We start from the raw sequence: 20,920 nt of genomic DNA on the forward strand, positions 1-20,920 counted from the left end.
GAAGCCGGGTGGTAAGGAAGAGAGGAACTTGCATCCCTCTTGGCAGGGAGGGAGCTTGGTTCTCTTCCAGTTGGCATTGGAGAGTTGCATGGGACCAGCATCCTCTGCACAGAGGTGCCAAAGAGAGAATTGAAGAAGCACTTGTAGGGCTTCTGACGAAAAGGCATTTGCTGTGTTAGAAGAGCTTTCATGGTGGACAGTACAAATGTAATAAATATTGCAGCACAGTTTTCAGATAAATGGAGTCGTACAGACGGTTACCGAAAAGCAGAGAAGAGTTGCAGAACAGACCCTTGTGCCACCCATTCAAGAACTGAACTGTCTCAGTGGCTTCCATGGTGAGTTTTCAGCACCAGCCAGTGCTTCTCACCTGGCCACAAGCATTGCTGAATCAGCAGATGCAGGCACAGCGGCTCACAGCCTGACCTCTTCACCTCGGCAGCAGCAGCTGCTGCAATTACTCCTTCCGATTGCTTTTCCTGGCTGTCTCTGCTCCCCCCTGCACATTCCTTTTGGAGTTGCATGCTGCCCTCTGGTGGCCTCTTTGCCCACCTTCCTGCAGGAGCCTCTGCACGGACTGCTCAGGGCAGGAAGCAAGGCCCCGTTTGTGTCCATTAATCAGAAATGCAGAGAGTGTGGCTGTAGAAAAATCCAAAAACAAGACTGCTGTGCAAGAAGGATGGTTCCCAGCACGTATCCAGGCTAGGTGTCACCAAGGGAATTCTTTTATGTGCCTCTTGATAAAAGCTGCTTGGGAGAAGCTTACACTTCATCTCACCTAAGCTGAGAGCCCTACCCTACATCTCCTGAGTCAGGAGGGTGGCACAAGCCTGCCCCTCCATCTTGAAAATGAACAAATGAGCCTCAAAGCATGAGCCTTGGAACGTTCTGCCAGAGGAGAAGCACTGGGTGGTGTTGTCTAAAGAACCCACATCAGCTTGCCTTGTCCTAGCTCTCTTCCAACTGATTGCCAGAGGGACAGGAGCGTAGCAACAGGAAGGGGAGCTTGGTCATTCTAGGGGCGCTTTGGTTTCTGGGTGTCTCCACAGCAGCATTGCTCCTCATGCCTTGTTCTGGAGGGGCACTGAGAAGCAGTTCTGGTGCCTGTGAGGGATGAGGAACTGAGCCAGTCTTGCTAGGCCAGGGTGCCCTTGGCAGTGACCCTGGGCCTCCTTGGCATGACCTGGCAGGTCGCCAGGGTGGCTTGCTGCACCAGTGGCCCATTTCTGCAGCATGGGGCTCTTCTCCAAGCTCATGGAGTGTTGGGAGGAAGGAGAATTAGGGGGGGGGGAGAGCGGGAGAGACAGACAAAACCTCAATGCCAAAAGCCTGGGAAAAAACTTACCTCCGATCTCCTTTTTTCAAAGACTTTAATAAAGCCTTTGTTTTTGCTGTAATCCCATCTTCTAGTTGGCCCTGTACTTTCTAGGCCCCCAGCCCCACTTTCTCCCCTTGGCCAGAAGGGTGGAAGTCGGGGGGGGGGGCAGAAAGGGCTGTGTTATGGGTTGCGTACAGCAGAAGGTGATCACACACTGTGCAGATTTTACTGCTCCCAGGAGGGGTGCTTTGTAGGGCTGCTTTTCTGATTATTCTGTCAAATCCTCCGGTAAAGCCCACTCCAGGCTGGGTCCCCTCTGAGCGGGGGAGGAGGGTGAATCTCTTTAACAGGGAAGGATGTGCAGTTCTGCCTGCACCCGCACGCCAGGCCAAGGCGTAGGTGCAGTCTGGAACGCCCGGCCCGTGGGCTGGAATCTGGCTGGGGCTGGATCCTGTCCTGTCTCAGATCCTAAGAAGAGCCCTGATGGACCAGACTAAGGTGGTTCCATCTAGCCCAGCCTCTTCTTGCCAGGAGTGGCCAGCCAGATGCCTTCAGGAAGCCCACAAACACGGCGTAGAAAGTAGGAGCCTTCTCCTGCTGTTATTGTATATGCAGACGCCTGCTGCCTCTTAGCTCATGGCTGCCGATAGGCCAAGCCATCTAAATTACTGAAAGTTTCCATTCTGTCCGTGCATAAAGCATAGAGATTACTGCTTGATGTGTCGTCGGGTTTGCGCAGTATGGTCTAGGTAAGCCTTCCCCAGAAAAGTGCCCTTTGGCTGCTTTGGACTACAACTGCCCTGGGCAGCATGAGCAGAGGATCCTGGGGTTGATGGGGTTTGTAGTCCAAAACAGTGGGGGGCTCCCACCTTGAGGAAGGGTGGCCTATATGCAGAATTGCCCATCTACCTCCCTGACTTTACATAAGGAGACGGCCATCACGACATCCTCTGACAACTAACTTGGGGGATTCATTCTGCATTCTGCAAAGAAATGCTGTCTGTTGTCTGTCCTGGATCAGACCAGTGGCCCATCTTGTCCAGCTTCCTGTTCTGACATGAGGCAGGATGTGAGCACAAGAGCCCTCTCCCCCCCTGTGGTTTCCAGCAGCTGATATTCATTCAGAAGCCTCCCGGGTGTGGAGGTGGAGCATTGCTTTCATGGTCCCTCCATCTGTGGCGGCAGAGAATAGCCTCCATCATGACTAGTGGCCATTGAAAGCCTTTTTTCATGAATCTGTCTAATCCTCATTTAAAGGCATCCAAGTTGGTGGCTGTCTCTTAACACCTGTGCGAGTGAGTTCCACAGTTTAACTATGAGCTGCATGAATAAGCACTTGGTTTCATCTGTCCTGAGTCTTTGAACATTCAACTTGATTTGATGCCTGCAAAGTTCTAGTGTTATAAGAGAGGGATAAAACTTTTCTCTGTCCACTTTCTCCATACACAAATATCTGTCACATGGGACTGTCACACGGAAGAGGGAGCAAGATTGTTTTCTTCTGCTCCAGAGGGTAGGACTCAAACCAATGGCGTCAAGTTATAAGAAAGAGATTCCAACTAAACATCAGGAAAAAATGTCTGACTGTAAGAGTTGTTCAATAGTGGAACAAACTCCCTTGGAAGGTGGTGGACTCTCTGGAAGGTGGTGGTTTTTAAGCAGAGCTTTGATGGCCACCTGTCATGGATGCTTTAGCTGAGATTCCTGCGTTGCAGGAGGTTGAGCTAGATGACCCTTCCAAATCTACGATTCTGAGATTCTCCTGGGAGAGGGTGGCTGCAGGTCTCAACTTTGTGGACTGTAATGATTTCTTTTTCATGTGTTGAGAGGGAGCGCCAGGATCTATGTAGTAGAAGACCTTAGCCTATAGCCCGAGGGAGGCCCTCACTTCACTGAGTGTTCATTGCTGGCCATTTTGTGTAGTTTGGGAGGTCTCCCATGCAATTGTGTAAGACACACAGCCTCTCGCTGCCTGTACATGGTAACTCTTTCTGCCATCCTGCTTGTCTTTCAGGCTGAAGAGGTTTCCAGGAAGAAAGTGCGATCGCACCGTAAGATCAAGGGCACAGAACACAATCCACAGGAGGAGCCACTCTTGCAGAATGAATATGTGGAAGACAGCTCTGATGAGGAGGTAAGGTGGTCTCCTATGCTACTCTGTGGCCAGTGATGGCTTGCCAGGCCATGCAATGCTAAACAAATCAAGGTCTCCTGCTCTTTGAATGAAAAGTGGGTTGGCTCCTTGTGTCTCTGTGTTTCCTGTGTGCTTTTTCAACCACTGCTGACCCAATTTTTCTGTCATATGGACATTTGGCTGCCTGGGTTACACTGATGTTTGTTCTTTACAGAGGAACTGGTGGTGTTGGGGGGGGGGAGAGACTGACTTGATATCCTGAAAGAAGCTTAAGAGCAGTGGATGAGTCTGTGAGTCACACACAGAGCCCAGAGAGGTGGATTATGGGGTGGCTTCAGGGCAGTGAGAAAAAGGCTGGTGGATGGGGGGCAATTAGGTTGGCTTGTGCCTGCAAAGCTGCAAGAGGATGTGTGTGGGATTCGAGGCACGAGGAGGACCATTGTTTACCTTTCCTCAGGCAAAATGTAAGACGCTGCACTTTTCTGGGCTCACAATCTATGGAAGAAAAAACCTCTGATGCTTTAGTGTTGAACTCTAAGTAACTGGACTAAATTCCAGGTGAATGAGGAAGGTAAATGGTGGTAAACACAAGTGAGGAAAATATTCACAACACTGAAGAGAAGATAATTGGATAGGCATCGCTGCAGAAAAGGGTCTGGAGGTTACAATAGGTAATGCACTTTGAATGAGCCCCTGATGCTCTTGTTGCAAGATTGCCAAGACCTCTTAAAGTTGTATTCTTTATTATTATTAACTTTCTATACCACCCTTCATCCAAGGATCACAGGGCAGTTTACAAAATAAAAGCACAAAAATACATACCATTGTGACAAACAAAAACAACACCTCCCCTCTGCACACACGCAGTTTAAAAGGCCGTAGATTGCTTAATTATCCAAAGGCCTAGGAGGAAAATGTTTTTGACTGGTGCCTAAAGATACGTAACGAAGGTACCAGGCAAGCCTCCTTGAGGAGAGCATTCCACAAATGGGAGCCACCAGAGAGCCACCCCACAGACCTGCCACAAAAGATGCTGATTTCAGGGGACCAGGTCAGTTCATATGGGCAGAGGTGGTTCTTGAGAAGTTGCAGTCCTGAGCCATAAACTGCAGAAATCATCATGTCCAAGGGCAGACACCTAATCAAGTTCTGGGCACTCTGTTTCTAGGCAGTTCAGAGCAAAATAGTGGGAGACTGTAAAGAAAGACCTCAAAAGAGAGGCGGGAGCTCTGTGTGGTGTATTTAGCCTGCACAAAAAGCGAGCGGGTGGGGAAAATACTGCTCCTAGCACGGTGGAAAGTTCAGAAGCGTGCAAGGAAATAGGGAGGTCTCTGAGTTTGAGACATTGGGGCAGAATTGTTCCAGGTTGACTGTTGTGGCCTGAGTGTCATGTAGCTCTGGTGAGGCACATGGACACAGCTGTTTCTCCTTGACAGAATCAGTACAAGGAGGTTGTGTGTGTGTGTGTGTGTGTGTGTGTGTGTGTGTGTGTGTGTGTGTGTGTGTTTTACAAAAGTCTGCTCTGTAAGACATAATTGAATTATTTGTTGGCATTTTAGTTGAAGAAGACAGGGATTTCCTTGCTGCCTTTGTCATTCTTGTGGAAACATCTGCCCTGAGTAATGTAGTGGAATAACTTGTTAGTTCCTTCTCAGCAAGCAGAATGTGGGTCAGCGTTCCTAACCTCCTGTCACCTCCCGAGTCCTTGAACTGTCTCAGTTTCTGGCTGAAGGACAGGAAAGCTCCCTCCCCATTCCCCTGTTCCACCAGCCTGCCATTGGTTCTCTTCAGTTTTCTTTCCCAACCAGCAGCCTGATCTCTTTCCCATAATGCCTGCCACAACAGCATTAGCACTGCCTGTCATTCTTTTTTAGCAAGCATGTGGCTGCATTTGCAACTGCTTGCCTCCAGTTCCCATTCTTCCACCCGGTCTCTCTATCAGATTCCCTATGTGGTAGTCCCAATCTAAGCAACGGAAGCACCTTGAAGACTTCCTTAAAGGTGGCTGGGTTCGTCTTCTGTGAAGCAGGAAATGAGGGACATCGCGGGGGGGGGGGTCAGGTTTGTGAATGTTGTCAATCCAGAGAAGGACCTGATGGTGTTTACTAATACCCAAGAGCTGGGTGGCAAGGAGTGCATTCTGGAGGGTCTTTGAGAGAGGCTGTTTGAATCGGCAGCCAGTTGGGGAAGACGTGGGACAGGGTTCCCTATCAACTGCTCATGTAGCTTTTAGTCAGTCAGAGCCAACTGCCCAGGGTGACACAGAGGAGTGCTGCTTGCATATGGTGTTGTCTGAGTGGGATGATTATTTGAGGAGTCTGAGTGGGTGAGGCCACAAGAGAGCAGGGGGCTTGGACCTGGACTTAGCATCCCAAGGAATGAAATCCCTGCTTGCCTTTCTGACCCAGCAGAGTCATGCATTCAGGGCATCCACAGACTAGAAGCCCACCTGGTCTGGAGCGGGAGCTGCGGAAGTGCCGGGTCTGGAATAGAGATTGAGAGCGTAATGAAATATATGGCCATACAAAACGCACGCTTGTGTAATGTCTCGAGCATTACCCAGGGACACAGCTCTTTCATGTCTGAATCCAAGGTCTCTCCCTCCCCAGCTGGTCCTATTTCAGGGCCCCATTGAGGGGAGCACTGATTCAGAACCTGTTGACATCAGAGAGGCTTCCAGTGGCTTTGTTCCTGCCTCCCTCTCTTTCTGTAATTGCATTTATCTCTCCTCCAGAAGAGTCTGGATGCTGCTGCTTCCTGTGCCCAGAACGTGCGCTTCTTGCTGTGCATTGTAACCCCGAGGCACAAGATTGCTCCCTTGAACTCTAGATTGGCAAGGCCAGTGTCCCCAATGTTTCTGGTTAGAGACACAAAGCTTTGGGTAATTAAAGTCCCTCTATCTTCAGGCTTGAGGGCTGGGAGCCCAGAAGGTTGTTTCAAGGAGCCTAAGGACACAAATTGGAAAACTCAGGTGTAGCAAAGAGCTTTACTCCTGAAAGGTTGGAACTTAGAAGTGTGACACTCCCTGCTCCGGAGTCTTCCAGCCTACATTCAGAAGAAAAGCTTGGTGATTACACTGAGGATAATAAAATGGGTGTAAAAACCCAGTGATGGAAGCAAAGGATGAGCTTCACCACACAACCCACTCACTTACCCTCTGTCTCCTGCGGAAAAAATGGGACTGGTCCCCATTGGAAACAGGATGCTGGGCTTTCTGAACGCGTAGTGTGACTCAGCCTGGCAAGTGTCAGATTGTGAGTGGCTTGGCGCCTGTCCTGCGCAGCTGCAGGCTTGGCAAAGTCCACCTTTGGGGATGGGCATAGAACGGAGGCGTGGGGAGAAAGAGTGGAATGAGTGCGCGCGCACTCCTACGGAGGAGCTCTGCTTCCTTTCCTCTGCTCCGCCATCTTTCCTCTTGGTTTACCCAGCCTTCCCCTTTCAGATCTGCCCTGCCCTGGGCTTTCTGTCTGGGCACATTCCTCTACCCATTTCCAAATGGAACGGCAAGTGGAGATGTTTTGCTATGAGGTCATGGATTTAAAAAGAGAAGCCCTTCTAGGTTTGCAGTTTGTCTCCTTCCCAAGGCAATTCTGTCCAGCTGGATGATTGTTCTTGCAGCTGTGCCACTAAGTGTTACCAGCCAAAGCAGCAGCGAGGAGAGCTGGCAATGGGTCTTTGCTCTTTGCTGGGCAATGCCAAGGCTTGCAAGGCAGAAGGTGTCCTGCCAGAAGAGGTGCCTTTTCCAGAGGCGGCAGTTGGGTGCAGCCCTTTCCCCTCACCCCCTGGATGTGCCTGGCTTGTGAGGTTTGGCCCGGCCGGGCAGCGTCCTGTGGGGACGGGAGGTTGGCCCCAGGAGCCTTGGCCCAGGGCCTGGCTGGGACGAAGTGTGTTATCCACATCTGTGATTGTACACATAGGTATGCAATTTGGGATCTGGTGCAGAACTGTCCTCTGATCTCTTGGAGTTTCCAAACTTGGGGCCGGGGGGAAGGGATCCAGGGGGCGTTCACAACTCTTGGTTCTTCAGTCCTGCCTACAGGCCCAGTATCCCTCCTTTCCATGCCCTTTCCTCCTGGCATAGCCCTGTTTCCCTTCCTGATTATTTGCAAACCTGGTTCCTGTCTGCATCGTAGAGGTGGCAAGGTGAGCAGAAGGCAGTCAAAGCGTGCAAGTTGCTGAGTGGCCTTGTTGGCAGCAGAACTGGGCTTCCTTAGCCGGGAACGGGGTGGGAGGGATGATTCTGCTTCCTTTCCGGAGCATGACTGCCGTGCTAGCAGTGTTGTGGCTCAGCTCCTGTTCACCTGCCTGCCCCCTCTGCCAGCGCTGGTGCTTCTCCCCCCTACGCCACCCCACCTTCGCCGCCCTCCTGGCCTGCGTGGGTTTGTGTAGCAAAGACTAGCAAGCAGCGGAGGGAGGCCCACACGGCTGCCCCTGCGCTGAGCACAGACTAAACTTCCTCCTACTGAGCTCCTGCTCAGTTGGCAGCCGCCGGCGTTGGGCCTGGCGTGCCGCCCAACTCCTTCTCTACCGTGTGTTCTGGGAAGAGACACAACAAAATAAATTGGTTTCCTGGCGTGGCCTGGCTGGGCCGTCCCGGATAAGGCAGCTCTGCTTGCCTTGCCTCCTCGCAGCAGCAGCAGCGCCTTGGACCGTCTCCCACTGCACCCCCGCTTGGCTGCAGAGGTGGCTGCTGCACAGTGGGGAGAGCAGAGGTGCTGTCTGTGCAGCTATGTCCCCGTCAGGCGGAGGGCTGGAGCTGGGGAAATCCCCGGCCCCCTTGCTCTTGCGCTCCTTCCCCCCCCCCCAACACTGCCTGTGTGTGCCGCGCTTGCTTGCTTGCTTGCTGGGCAGCCTCCCTCCCTCCCGCCCCTTCAGCTGCCCGGAGATGAATGGCCGGGAGCTGGAGAGGCTGTCAAGGCCTCGCTGGGAGGAAGCAGTTTGGGGCTCTTGTTTGGTTCTGCTTCCTCCCACAATGACTTTTCCATATGTCGGTGGATAATGAATGACGGCGCGTTGAGTGCTCCTCCGCGAGCCAGCGGCTGTTCCAAGCCCACTTCCCTCCTTCATGGTGCAGCTGACCAGGAGGTGGGTGGCGGGGGGGGGAGAGTGTGCAGCGCCTGGCAGGACGGAGGGAGCTCTTCTTTCAGTAGCTGATTAGCTGAGGGAGGGGGGAATCATTCAGAATGTGCTCCTGGCAGGCGGCTTCTTGAACTCCCTGCGCCACGAGCGGGCATGGCTTCCCAACCCACCAGCGCTCACAGCTGCTTCGGCCTTCCCTCCTGCAGACGGTGTGAAGCTCAGCAAAGCTGTCTGTGAATGTCGGCTTCTCTGCCAGACCCACGGTGGAGGGGACATGCTTTGAGGTGCTGCTGCGGCTGCTGCTGAAATCCATGCCAGCACTTTCTCCCAAGGTTGAAAAGCTGACTGGGTGTCTCAGCTGCATGTTGGAGGGGAATCGACAGGGCTTCATCCAAGGGCTGCAGTCCTCTCTCTCCCTGCTGTGTAGGGAGCCACTGCTTTGCGCTCAGAGTTAATGATCAGTCTTTGCTCATACCAAAGTTGCTTTGACAAGACTTTGAAGGTGCTTAAAGGAAAACACAGCAAAGGGTGGCACCTCTGGAGCACAGATTCTCCAAAGGCTTAATCTGCCTCCCCCTTGAGAGTCATGGAAAGTTGCCAGGGGGGCCCTGAGGTTCTCTGTGGCTCTTCCCAGTTGGTGACTTTGAGTGTCCTATGGTGGACATGCCTTCCCCAACCTGTGCCCTCCCGATGTTGTTGGGCTACATCTCCCATTAACCCCACCCATCATGGCCAGGGATGATGGGAGCTCGTATCCACCAGCACCTGGAGTGCAGTAGGTCGGGAGTTGCTATGGTAGCCTGGTGTTCTTCGGTGGCATGCCTCACAAATTCTGTTCCTCCTGGCAAACCCCTTGAACCCTGGACACAGTTCAGTGCTGCAGCTTCACTGGTGCAGGGGACTTCCTTCCCCTCTCTTCCCGCCTCCCCCCGCCTCTCAAAATAAGCTCTGGACTGTTGAGGGACCATTGGGAGCAGATTTTGGGGGCATATGTGGGTTGGGGAGAGGAAGAAGCGGAAGTCTCATTGGATGCAACCCCAGGTGTCTTCCATGTGTGCTTATGCAGAGACCAATAAGGAAATGAAGGCAGGGCTTGAGAGTGGGACTGGGCAGCCACCAGGAGGAAGAGCAGGGGTCAGCAAACTTTTACACCCCCCCCAAGTGAAATTAGAAGGTTAAGTTAACATTCTAAGTTAAACTAATTTAAGAATATATTGTATGTGTATGTGTGAAGTTAAATCTGTATTGAGATTAATGAATTTCAATAAATAATTTTTTCATCAAAAAAAAAACCCACACTTTTTCAGCAGGGGGCCCGTCCCCTGTCCCTCAGACCTTGTGGGGGGCTGGACTAGATTTTGAAAAAAATATATATATGAATGAATTCCTATGCCCCACAAATAACCCAGAGATGCATTTTAAATAAAATAACACATTCTCCTCATGTAAAAACACGCTGATTCCCAGACCATCCACAGGCTGGATTTAGAAGGCGATTGGGCTGGATCCGGTCTCCAAGCCTTAGTTTGCCTACCCATGAGTAAGAGGAAGGTATAAGGGCAGAAGGTTTTTTAGCGGCTGGCTGGGAAAGCTGGATGGCCATGCTTTGTCACATGGACCGCACCCTGCTCTCCTTGTGGAAGGCCCCAGGATTTGAGCATATCTCCCCCCCCCCCCCGGCCCACATTTATTTCCCCTGAGAGTTTGCTGGGGTCTCCTTCAGCCCTGCTTGCTCTGGGCTACTTCCGAAAGGAGGCCCTTCCAGGCGCAATTTTCAGGGTTCTTAATGCAAAAGGAGTCCGTGTTGGGGGAGTTGGGAGGGAAGCCATTCCATGAGCATCAGCTGTGGAGAAAGTAGAATGCCTTGGGCAGGAGGTGCAGGAAACAGGAGGGAATCCTGCAGAAAGGGCTGTGGTGACGCCACAGGAATGAATGTGATGCTTCAGGAGAGCTGGATTCTGGCCCTCGCCCTGCTGTCGTAGAGAGGGGAGCTCAGAACTGGGTGTAGCGAGCATATTTCAAGCCTGGGGAGAAAATATGGTTTCTTAATCTGGAGGCTGTTAAACCAGGCTCTCCTCAGTGTGCAAGGGAAAGCAAAGCATAATGAAGAAATCATGCCAGCAAATATGATGCAGGAGAAATGGGCACAGAGTCACGCCGAGGAATCTTTTGAAATGCCTTTGGGAGGCATATCAGACTCCACTGAGCTGGTTGGGATTCCAGAGTTTCAGCAGGGAACCTGCAATTGGGATCCCACTCCTGAGTTTGTTTGGTTTCTGCTTGCCTCTGGATAGATGATTTTCTTCCTGCTGGCAATAGGGAAAGGCTTAAGGCTCTGCCTCCTGCCCTTGGGACACTTCTACCACCTCATGGATCTGATCCCCACATGTTTTCAAGGCTACACAAATAAGCCTGCTTTTTTAAATTGTATTTATTTATTTGAATTTATATTTGCCCTTCACCACTAGGTCCCAGGGTGGTGTGCATTTATTCATTTAAAAAATCACTTAAAATCATACTTTAAACACTAAGATTACTGCGGCTTCTCACAAGTCTCTGCAGTTGGTCTTCTTAACCCAATATGAAATGTTGTGCTTTTTCACTGCTTGCATGGAATTGCAGCCCTGCAAAGCTCAATCTTTTGCTTTTGATACAGATAGTAGTCGCATCTGAGTTAGATTACGGCAGAGTACTGTATGTGGGATTTCCCTTGAAAAGTGTCGTGGTTAGAATTGCTATCATTATTTAAACGTATATGCCACCAAAAGACCGTAGGGTGGTTTGCAATACAGAAAACAAATGTCAGTGCTTAACATAATAGCTGTACAATATAAAAATCAAAACAGGTGTAGAAATACAATTATAATCATAAGAGATCCATAATAAGATGCAGATTTTCACTTTTTCTCAATATATTCTACCAGTCTTGTTTAAGTTGCAATTCCTTCCAGTTTGTTTCTGGCCCCAGGTCAAGGTGCTGGCTCTTACCAATAAAGCCACCAAGGGTTTGAGACCCTCAGGGCATCTGAAGGATTGCCTCTTCCCGCCTGGACCTGCCTCTCAATTGCTCTCATCTTTGGAGGGCCTGTTCTGCGTTCTGCCTTGAAGGAGACAGGGCAGAGCCTTTTCAAGGGTGACTGCTCAAAGGAGGTGAGACTGGTCCATTTGGTGACCTTTTCAAGAAGCACAGGAGGCATTCAGGGCACTGGAATCTTGCTGGCTGTGGGTTTGTTTTGGTTGGTTTCACTCTGACTTCTTAATGGTTCCCGGTTTTAATTGTACTGGAAATGTGATTGTTGGAAGTCTTGAGTGCCTTCTTTACTTTTTATATATAATCACAGTTTAAAAAAAACATTAGGGATCTCTGTGTGGGTGTAGAGAACCGGTGTTCAGGACCAGCTCACTTATAACAAAAACCAGCCTGAAATGGCAAGTGGGCAGCCACAGGACCTTGGCTGGTGCTAACAGCATTGAGGAGTGAAGGGAAGGACCAGCAGTTGGAGGGGGTGGAGGTTGAGACTGGAGGGGCTGAAGAGGGTTAGCTAGATTAGGGGCAGGTAGCAAGGAGGGTCTGAGGAGACTGACTAGGGAAAAAAGATACAAAACACCTTTGGCTCCTAGCATCTCCACCTGCCTGGCCGGGTGATTCAGGGGGTCAGCAGGGTAGTGCAGCAGCAAAAGACATGTCTGTTGCTACTGCGATACCCCGTCAAACAGCTGATTCACCTGGTAGCGCAGCAGCAGCAGCAAAAACAAAGATATTTCTTTTGCTGTTTTGCTAGTCTGCTGACCCCCTGAATCACCAGGCAGCAATTTTTTATTTTATTATTATTTTTTGCTGCTGCTGCTGCGCTACCAAGTGAATCAGGTGTTTGGCGGGGGTAGCACGGTAGCAAAAGAGGTGTCTCTTGCTCCTTCCCTAGCCTGCTAATCCCCTGATTCACCCGGCAGCAAAAAAATAAAAATAAAGTAAAACTACTGCTATCTGTCTTTTAAAAAGAAATTCATTAAAGAAAGAAAATTGGTGACCAGGCATTCTGTTTTTGTGCCCACAATCCAGGTCCCAGGAGCCATATGGCTCCTAACTTTTGTACCCCAGTTTCTAATGCTGGAAGAGAGAGCATTGCAGGCATGGGTAAACCGTTCAGAAACCAAATCCAGCCTTGTTTGTTAGCTGTGTTCGTAAGCTGCCCTAGAAGAGAGTTCTCAAGGCCCCTGATGAGAGAGAAAACCATTGGCAGCTCCAGCCTGGCTGGCTGCTGTGAGAACAGGGCGCTGCACTCGGTGGGCCAGGGGCCTGATCCAGCTCACTTGTCTTTTGTCCTTCTGCCTTGGGGGCTCTCTCTCTCTCTCTGTGTGGCTGGCATTGGAACCCAAGCCTTGTATGCTGCCTCCTGGGCTTCGCAGGGGTGTTGCAAGTGGGCATCTTGGGCTGCTGAGGGCTTGCTTGTTCGTTTCGGCTTCTCTCCCATCCTCTGAGCACACAGCAAGGCCCAGCATGCATGCCGCCAGCCAGAGGAAACCAGGGTGGCTGGGATATTGGGCAGTGGCGGGCAGACTGCTTTGCCCGCTGTTGCCCTCAGAGAGGTCAGTGCTGCCTGGCATCCTGCTCTGGTCCGGCTTAGCCACTTGGCTGACGCATCAGCGCCTGTGTGCAGACGCCGGCATGGCAAGGAAGCCCAGCGCACTTCTATTTTGGGCTCTCCAGGCAGAGAGCTGCCCTCTCTCTCGGCTTGGGGCTGGGTGTGGTGTGAGGCCCCCCTGCCGAAGAACGGGTGTGGGTGCCCTCGTAAAAAGAGGGAAGGAATTACTCTGTCTCCTGGCCTCCCCCAAATTGATTTTTGAAGTGTTTGCATAGAAGTGTGTTATGTGGGAGGAAAAAGAGAGGGGGTTGGCAGGGAGAGCTTTTTTTATCCTGGAAAAAATGACATCAGTGAATAGTTGAAACGATCATCTCTCTCTCTCTGACCCAGAAAGGGAGAGAAACCCACAGCAGCTTTGAGGTGAGGAGTGGAAACTTTCTTTCCATTTATTTCCCCCCTCTGTGCGCTGGGTTCGTCTCGGCTTACGGCTGCCCTTTTGGAGGCAAGTTTACCTCCATTCCGCCGGGGTCTGCTGGGACTCCTGCCTTGCTGCCGGAACCAGAGCTCCAAGGAGGAAGGAAAGAGGGCTTAGTCAACACAGCCGTGTCTGGTGCTGTCGGCACACGGCTGCTGCTGCTGCTGCTGCTGCTGCTGCTGCTACTTGCCTTTGCTTTCTCCAAAACGCCCAGCGCAAGTTGCAGAAGCTCAGCAGGGCTGCTTTCTGAGAGCTGTGCTCCACGGGCCATTTCTTCCACCTGTGCAGTTGTTAGAAGTGATGGATAGCTACGGCCTTCTCCGTTCATGGTACGAGACATCAGGTGTCACCTAGAGAGGTTATGCACACATGTGGTCTCTGGCCATCACAGGTCTCTTTGTGGTGACTCTGGTTGTCCAACATACTGTGAAAGATTTCTCTTCTTCTCCAGGCCAGGGAACATAGTCTTGCAAACTATGGAGAAAGAATAAGCAGGGTGGATTTGATTTAAATCACAATTTAAATCGCTAGTCAGTAAGACTTGATTTAAATCACTAGTCAGTATGACTTGATTTAAATCTTTTTCTTTTTTTTTACAGAAAGACTCATTCTTACTGGTATAATCTTAATATTGACAACCAGATGAAGGTTTCATTTTTGGAATAATAAATTTTCAGAGTAGTTTTTACAGTTACATCAAAAATCACTGATTTGGTTATACTTTTAGAAATACACAGGCAGATAATTATGAAATTATGTGAGGTTTAATAAGTTAACTGTTTATATTTGGACAACTTTTCTGCTGTACTTTATTGGAAGGAGAAAAATAATCATTTCCTTAATAACAATTTAAACAATTGTTTATTTAACTAAAACAATAACATTATAGCGTATGCATCCATGTTTGTTAACTGATGTGGTTAAATGGTTTCTTTAAAAAAAAAAACTTAAAACAAATCCTTATTTCCTGATGAATAGCCTTTGGACTATAATGTAACTTAAATAGAAAATTATCTTTAGAAACATTTTTTCCACCAAAAGCATTTTATTTTAAAAATCTGTTTTATATCAAAAGAATCCGATTTTATTTGTTTATTTATTTATTTCAAATCATTGATTTTTATCCACCCTGAGGAAAAGCAAACTCTGGTCCTGTACCAAGTTCCCTGGCATTGTCTGCATTCTCTCCCGTCATCCCTAGTGATGGAGACGCTTGGAAGCAGCAGCAGTGGTTCTCACTTTTTGGTTGTCTCCAGAGCCCACCATGGCCAAAGCCCCCCTCAGCTCCCTAATGCTGCCACTGGAGGCTGCTCAGTTGGCTCTAACACACTGCAGTGCCTTTTCAAAGGTGGCTCCCTGGTGAGGGGCGTCTTTCTCCCTCATTATTTACTTTTAGAAGGAATTTAAAACATTTCTGTTTACCCAGGCATTTGATGATACTGAAAGATACTGTTTCTGGAAATACTGAGTTCACTGGTTGAGAATTTTTAAAACTGTTTTTAGAATGTGTTTCAAAATGTTTTTATTTCCTTTTGGAGGGAGAATAAATAAATAATTCCTTTGTACATCCTGGTTTGGTGGGAACCACAGAACTGGCCAATTACCATGAAAATTCAAGATTTGTGGACTTCTCATTCCTGGAGCCCATCCTGGCTACTGCAGTTTGAAGAAGAATTCTGTGGAACTTGAAAACTTGTAAAATGCATTGTAAACTTTGGTCCTAAGCATCACATTAACTCGTCCCATTATGGCGTTAGTAAAGTAGATTTCATTTCTTGCTACAATTAAGAGAAGTTGGTGCTTGGGTAATTAAGTAATTAGAAAATGAAGGGGCACCGTTGCTCAATGGAAGGGTAATGAGTTGTTGTAACATCTACATCTTCAGAAATGGGTTGTGAAGTTGGCAAAGCGGATCCTGTGGGTTGGAGAGGGCAGACCAGTGCGTGGCCCAGGTGTCTGGTCTCCAGCCAAAGCTGGGGGCATTGTGGAGCCCTTCAGAAATACTTTGGTTGCTTCCCACATTACCTTTCAGCCACATGCTTGTCTGGGGGGGGGGACACCTGGGGGAGACATAGAGACACATCAGTGGGAAATGATGATAAGAACAGAAGACCCAGGTTCTTCCTTTTCTGCTTGGAGAGCTTATGGGCAGTGAGATGATGGATCCCGGTGACATGGAGGTGAGGAGGGGCAAAGCTGGCAAAGACCTGATCTCCTTTTCCTCGGTAGGTGAGCCTTGGGCTGCCTCCCATCCACGTGCATTTGTGTACATTCCCGCAGCAGGGAGCTCTCCTCGCCATGCTCAGGAATGTCTTGGCACCAGGGACGATGCTCCGATGCTTGAGCCCCACGTCATCCTGTCCTCTGCCCGTCTTTCCCCCCAGGCGGCCGCTGCATGCTGTGGCTGCTACGTTGGTTTTAATTTACACCCAGCATGAAGTATTTTATTTTTCTGGAAGGCAAGGGTAGGGTTTCAGAGTTCCTTTCCCCTCAGTTTAATTGAGCTTTAATGAAGATAGATCCAGAAAGATTTCTCAGGAAGAAAAGCAGTTCCTCTGCAGGGTTGATACTTAAGGCTAGGAATTCACTCGTCATCGGAGCGGCTAGACTGGAAGATGCCAGCTCATGGGTACTTATTATTTTTATGTGAAAAGGAGTAGACAGTCCTTGTTGATTTCAAATAGGCCACAAATCTGGAGGCAATTGCAATCACTTTTGACAGTGAAAGCCATGAGATATAGTTCCCCATCTCAAGAAATGATAAACCTTTAGGAGGGAAGGGACCGCAAATGGTGCGCCCACACAAGTGAAGCCCAAACAGGCATGAGTTGTACTTGAAAGTGCAGTAATGGATCTGCCCTCGTTCCAACTTCCATGCTTGAGAAGAGAGTCTAAATTTATGTGGCAAACTCTTGAACGTGGGAAGTGCCCTCAGTGCAGCTAGATCAGTATTGGCTCTCCAGGATTTCGGGCACAGCTCTCTCCCAGCTGCTACTGGTTTCTACTTGTTATGGAGCTGACAGCTGTGGAAGGAGCTGCCAAGAGCCCTGGGTATCCTGTCTATGGCACTCTCTTGCTTCTCACCTGCTCCATTTCCCCATTCTTTCGGGAAGAAGCATAATAATGGCCCAACAGGATCATCTTATAAAAGTTGAATGTTGGACAATTCAGGACAGACTCACCACTCCCACTTGATGTAGTAGTGGCCACCAGCTTAGCTGAATTTAAAAGAGAATTTCGACAGATTCATAGAGGATGACTACCAATGGGTCCTAGTCTTGCTTGCACAGTAGGAGAAGCAGTCTGCCTGTGAATGCTGGTTGCTGAGAATCGCAAGTGGGGAGACCCCTGCTGTCGCACTCCAGTCTTGCTTGTGTGCTTCCCAGAAGAGGCAGCTGGTTGACTCCTGTGAGAACAGGGGCCTGTACTAGAGGAGCCAGCTTTGGCCTCATCCGGCTGCAGCCAAGCTCTTCTTACGTGAGTAAGAGCTCCTTGATTGTGGCGCCTGTATCCTGATGTTTGTCGTTCAAAGCGGAGGTGCCAGGTTGCAAGCGCAGCTCCAGCGCCTCATCTTCTTTCACTCCCTCCCTTCCTTATGGCTTTCTGGGGTCAATTGGGCTGAAGAAGGGGTCTCTATCCAGATCCCCTCTCTCCCAATTTGCCCACACCCAGGAAATTTTTGTATCTTTCCTTTGCTAGAGTCAGGTTTTCCAATCACAGAAAAACAGCAGTTTTTCTCATTTGCACATTGCATGCAGATGGCAACCAAAGACCCGCGTCCGGATGTGAAGCCCTCTTTTCCATAGATAGGCTGCTGAAGGGGCCAAGCCCCTCCCCAGAGTGAGAAAAATGGCTGTTGGGGCAGTTGGCTGCAGGGCATGATTTGGAAAGCTCTCTGAAAGTTGCCCGCCTTAACCTTAAACTCCTAGAACAGGTCCTTGCCTGCATGAGGGTTGCCAGAGGAAACCTTTAAAAGATGAAGGGAGGGAAAAAACATCACAGAGCTGAGGACTGTCAGAGCATCTTGACTCTGGAAGAGAACTTGAGAGTGGGGGGAGAGTGGAATTCTTAGAGCAGAGTTACAACTGCATCAAGAATCTCATCATACAGTCTTTAACACAGATAAAAAATGATCCTGGGGGAAATTGGAGAATTGATTTAAAAACAGTAAGGTGGACCTCCACAAATCTGTAAAATATTATGTATGGGAAGGAGAAACCAAATAGTAGACTTGGAAGTGGCAAAAGGCTGTATAGTCCTCTTCCACCCACCCACTCAAAAGACGCCTCCCAAGCCCACACAGTGCAGGAGCTCAGAGCAGACAGAAGGTGCCCTGAGCAAAGTGCTTTGAGAGCAAACGGCTCCAGATGTCTCGGACACACCAGCCGAGCTACATGCTGCGAAGAGAGAGAAGCACTTTCCTCTGCTCATCGGTTGCTCTGCAGAGGGTTCAGTCCTGCTGGCTGCTGCTTTGTGATGCCCACATGGATCAACATTGGCAGGTGCACATGGCTGCCTATTAGTCACCTGACATCATCATGATACCCACCTGTCAGAGTTGGCCCTCGGGGGGGGGGGAGGGAGATAAAGGCTTGGTCTCCTGGGCCAAAGAGGTTCCCCACCCCTGCTGCGGCTTGACAGCTGCTGCCCCCAGTGTTGTTAGGACACAAGCCTCTTTCCAAGTCACTGTGGCTGTGAAGCTGCTGTAGCTTGCTCTGTGAGATAGAGGATTCCCTGGTGGCTGTCCAGGCGTCTGATGCCCTTACTTGACGGAGGATGAGACATCTGTACCTCCACCCCATGACGTTGTTGGACTCCAGCGCCCATCAGTGTTGTGGTCAATGGTCAGGGATGGTGATGAGGCGAGTCGTAGTCTGGAGAAGCACAGCATCTGGAGGCCCACAGGCTCCCCGCCCTGACTGTAAGCAAACACCCCAAATGAGAAACACCTGCGAAGACTCAGGGACCTCCGGTCTATCCAAGTTTGGGGTTGGGTCTCTGCGGCAGATGCACAGTGTTATATGCAGGGTTCTGCTCCTCGTGAACGTGTCCTCAGCTCTGTGGTTTGCCTTCCTCTGCTCTGGAATTGCAAAGAGGCCTGCAGCATTGCTTTGATGGTAATCTTCGTTGTTACTACAGTTCTGCCATGGAGTCTTGGCAAGGCTTTGAGCTCCCTCCGTTTGCTTGCTCTGCCTCCTGAAGGAAATCTTTCTTTAATGGGCTTTTCTGCAGAGCAGGGCCTGTGTTTGCCTAAGCAGGAGGGATATTGACATGGAAGTCTTGGCAGCTTCTCTCTGACAGTTTTCTGGGATTCTGGGCTGCCTTGTTACGCTTTTGGAGAGTTTGTGTGGTTGCAGCATTCTGGAGGGGTATAGGCCAAGGCCAACTTTTGTCACCTTTACTGTTTTCCTACGTCCAGTGCCTCTTAGCCATTTTGTCTCATCCACGGTCTGTGACCCCACCTGATTACTAACATTGCATGCAGAGAAAGTACACAAGAACACAGGAAGCTGCCTCATCCTGAGTCAGAGCATTGGCCCATCCAGCTCAGTGTTGTCTACACTGACTGGCAACAACTCTCCAGGCTTTTACGCTACTTGGAAGTGACAGAGATTAAAGCTGGGACTTTCTGTGTGGAAATCAGATCCCACGGCACTTCGTTATGGCCCTTTCCTGAAGGTGAAAGCCCTTGGTGCTTTGAGAGAGGTAACAGGAGGAAGATGATCATTCTTTCAGAACAGAAATGACTGCTTAAGAATGGCACCAGTCACGGCTGTGTGTGTAAGTTCTTCTGAGAGGCAGCCAGGAAAGCAGAGGGATGGATATGTGCACAGGCTCATATCCCTTCTCAGCCATGACCTTGGGACACCCCATTATCTCTTTGCCACCATTTCCCACCTGTAAAATGGGAAGAACAGTGGCTCGCTTGGCTGGTGTAATAATAAAGTAATAATAATGGCAGCAGCAAGGCAGTTTGTGAAGTGCTTGATTGTGATTGAAAAGGCGAAAGTAATTCGTGTGCTACTGTTAGAAAGATGTGAACCACTCTGATTCTGATTTGATTCTAATTGATTTTGATTTTAATTGATTGCTTGATTTTATCTTGATGTGTTATATAATTGATGTTAGTCACTCTGAGCCCGGTTTCGGCCAGGGAGGGCAGGGTATAAATAAAAATTATTATCATCATCATTGTTATTATTATTCAGGCTTAGCTACCCTCCAGCTTTGTGCTGCCTTGCTTCCTCCTCATTCGGGGGGGGGGGCAGGGAAGTTTGCTTACCCACCCAGTTTGAGGCTGACAGAGAGCTGTGCTTCATCTGTGTCTCTTATAACCTTTAACAAGCTGGGCCTGGTTTGCACAGAAGCAAGATCTGGGTGGTTCCTTTATAAGGGAGCTGTGGAGGATGGTTTGGGGGGGGGCAGTGAGCAATTTTTGCCCCTGGACTGCACAGAGTTGGAAGGTGCCCTGGGTACCTTCTCCAGTGAGAACATGCAGCCTTGGGGGTAGCGAGTCCTTTGCCAGAGAGACGTATGTGTTGCTGCCAAATGCAGGCGCACCCTGTAACTCCAAAACTTCCAACTCCATGGAGCTCTCTGGAATCTTCAGCCACGTGCTGCCATCCCACCAGCCAGGCGGTTAATAAGCAGGCCTGGTCTGCTTAACGGAGAGGGCTGGAAGGGGTCCTGCTGCAATGAGCCCTTCCTTCCTCCCATTCCCAGCCAGCTTGAGGGAAGGCTGGCCTGGAGCAGAGAGTTTCGTTTCTTTCTCTTGCTGGAGGACCTTGGCAAATCCCAGGGCACCAACAAGGGATATCTGTGCCCTTTGGGAGGGGGCTCTTGAGGTGTCTAGAATGGAAAAGTCCAGTTGTCAAAGCTGAGAGCAGGACGCGCCAGTAGCAACAGTCGATTGGGGTAGTGGCAACTGAGGCCAAAACACAAGGAATCTTGGAGGCAGAAAGAGAAACTTTCTCTGCAGGCCATAAATCAGCCTGGAAAAGAGGGGAGTTCAGGATCTGGCATGGAAGAGCTGTTGACTGCCTGGAAGCTGGGGTGCTGCTGTGCCCCCAAAGGAGAGCTTGAGTCTCTGCCGAGATGTGCAGGGGGAGAGAGGCAGAAACTGGAACAATCTTGCTGGGGAAGGGAAGGAGACCCTTGAGGACTTAATGCGCCAAAGGGAGGACCTTGGCCTGATGGGAGGATTGCTTCTGCTGCTTTGGGACGCAAATGCACACAAAGGGAGAGAAAGAAACATGGGCTTCTTTCATAGAATCACAGAGCTGTAGAGTTGGAAGGGATCCCGAGGGTCATCTAATCCATCCCCTGCAATG

At 49.8% G+C, this 20,920-nt stretch overlaps 1 protein-coding gene across 1 annotated transcript in view; it reads left to right on the forward strand.

The window, feature by feature from the left end:
* BOP1 (BOP1 ribosomal biogenesis factor) overlaps positions 1–20,920 on the forward strand; it is a 66,259-nt gene that overhangs the window by 7,487 nt on the left and 37,852 nt on the right. The window contains exon 3 of the mRNA XM_082235670.1: positions 3,333–3,452. Coding sequence (XP_082091796.1) covers positions 3,333–3,452 — 120 coding nt within the window. The remainder of the gene's footprint in view (positions 1–3,332; positions 3,453–20,920) is intronic.

This window comes from Podarcis vaucheri, assembly GCF_965113315.1.
Source record: "Podarcis vaucheri genome assembly, chromosome: 8".
NCBI lineage: Eukaryota > Metazoa > Chordata > Lepidosauria > Squamata > Lacertidae > Podarcis > Podarcis vaucheri.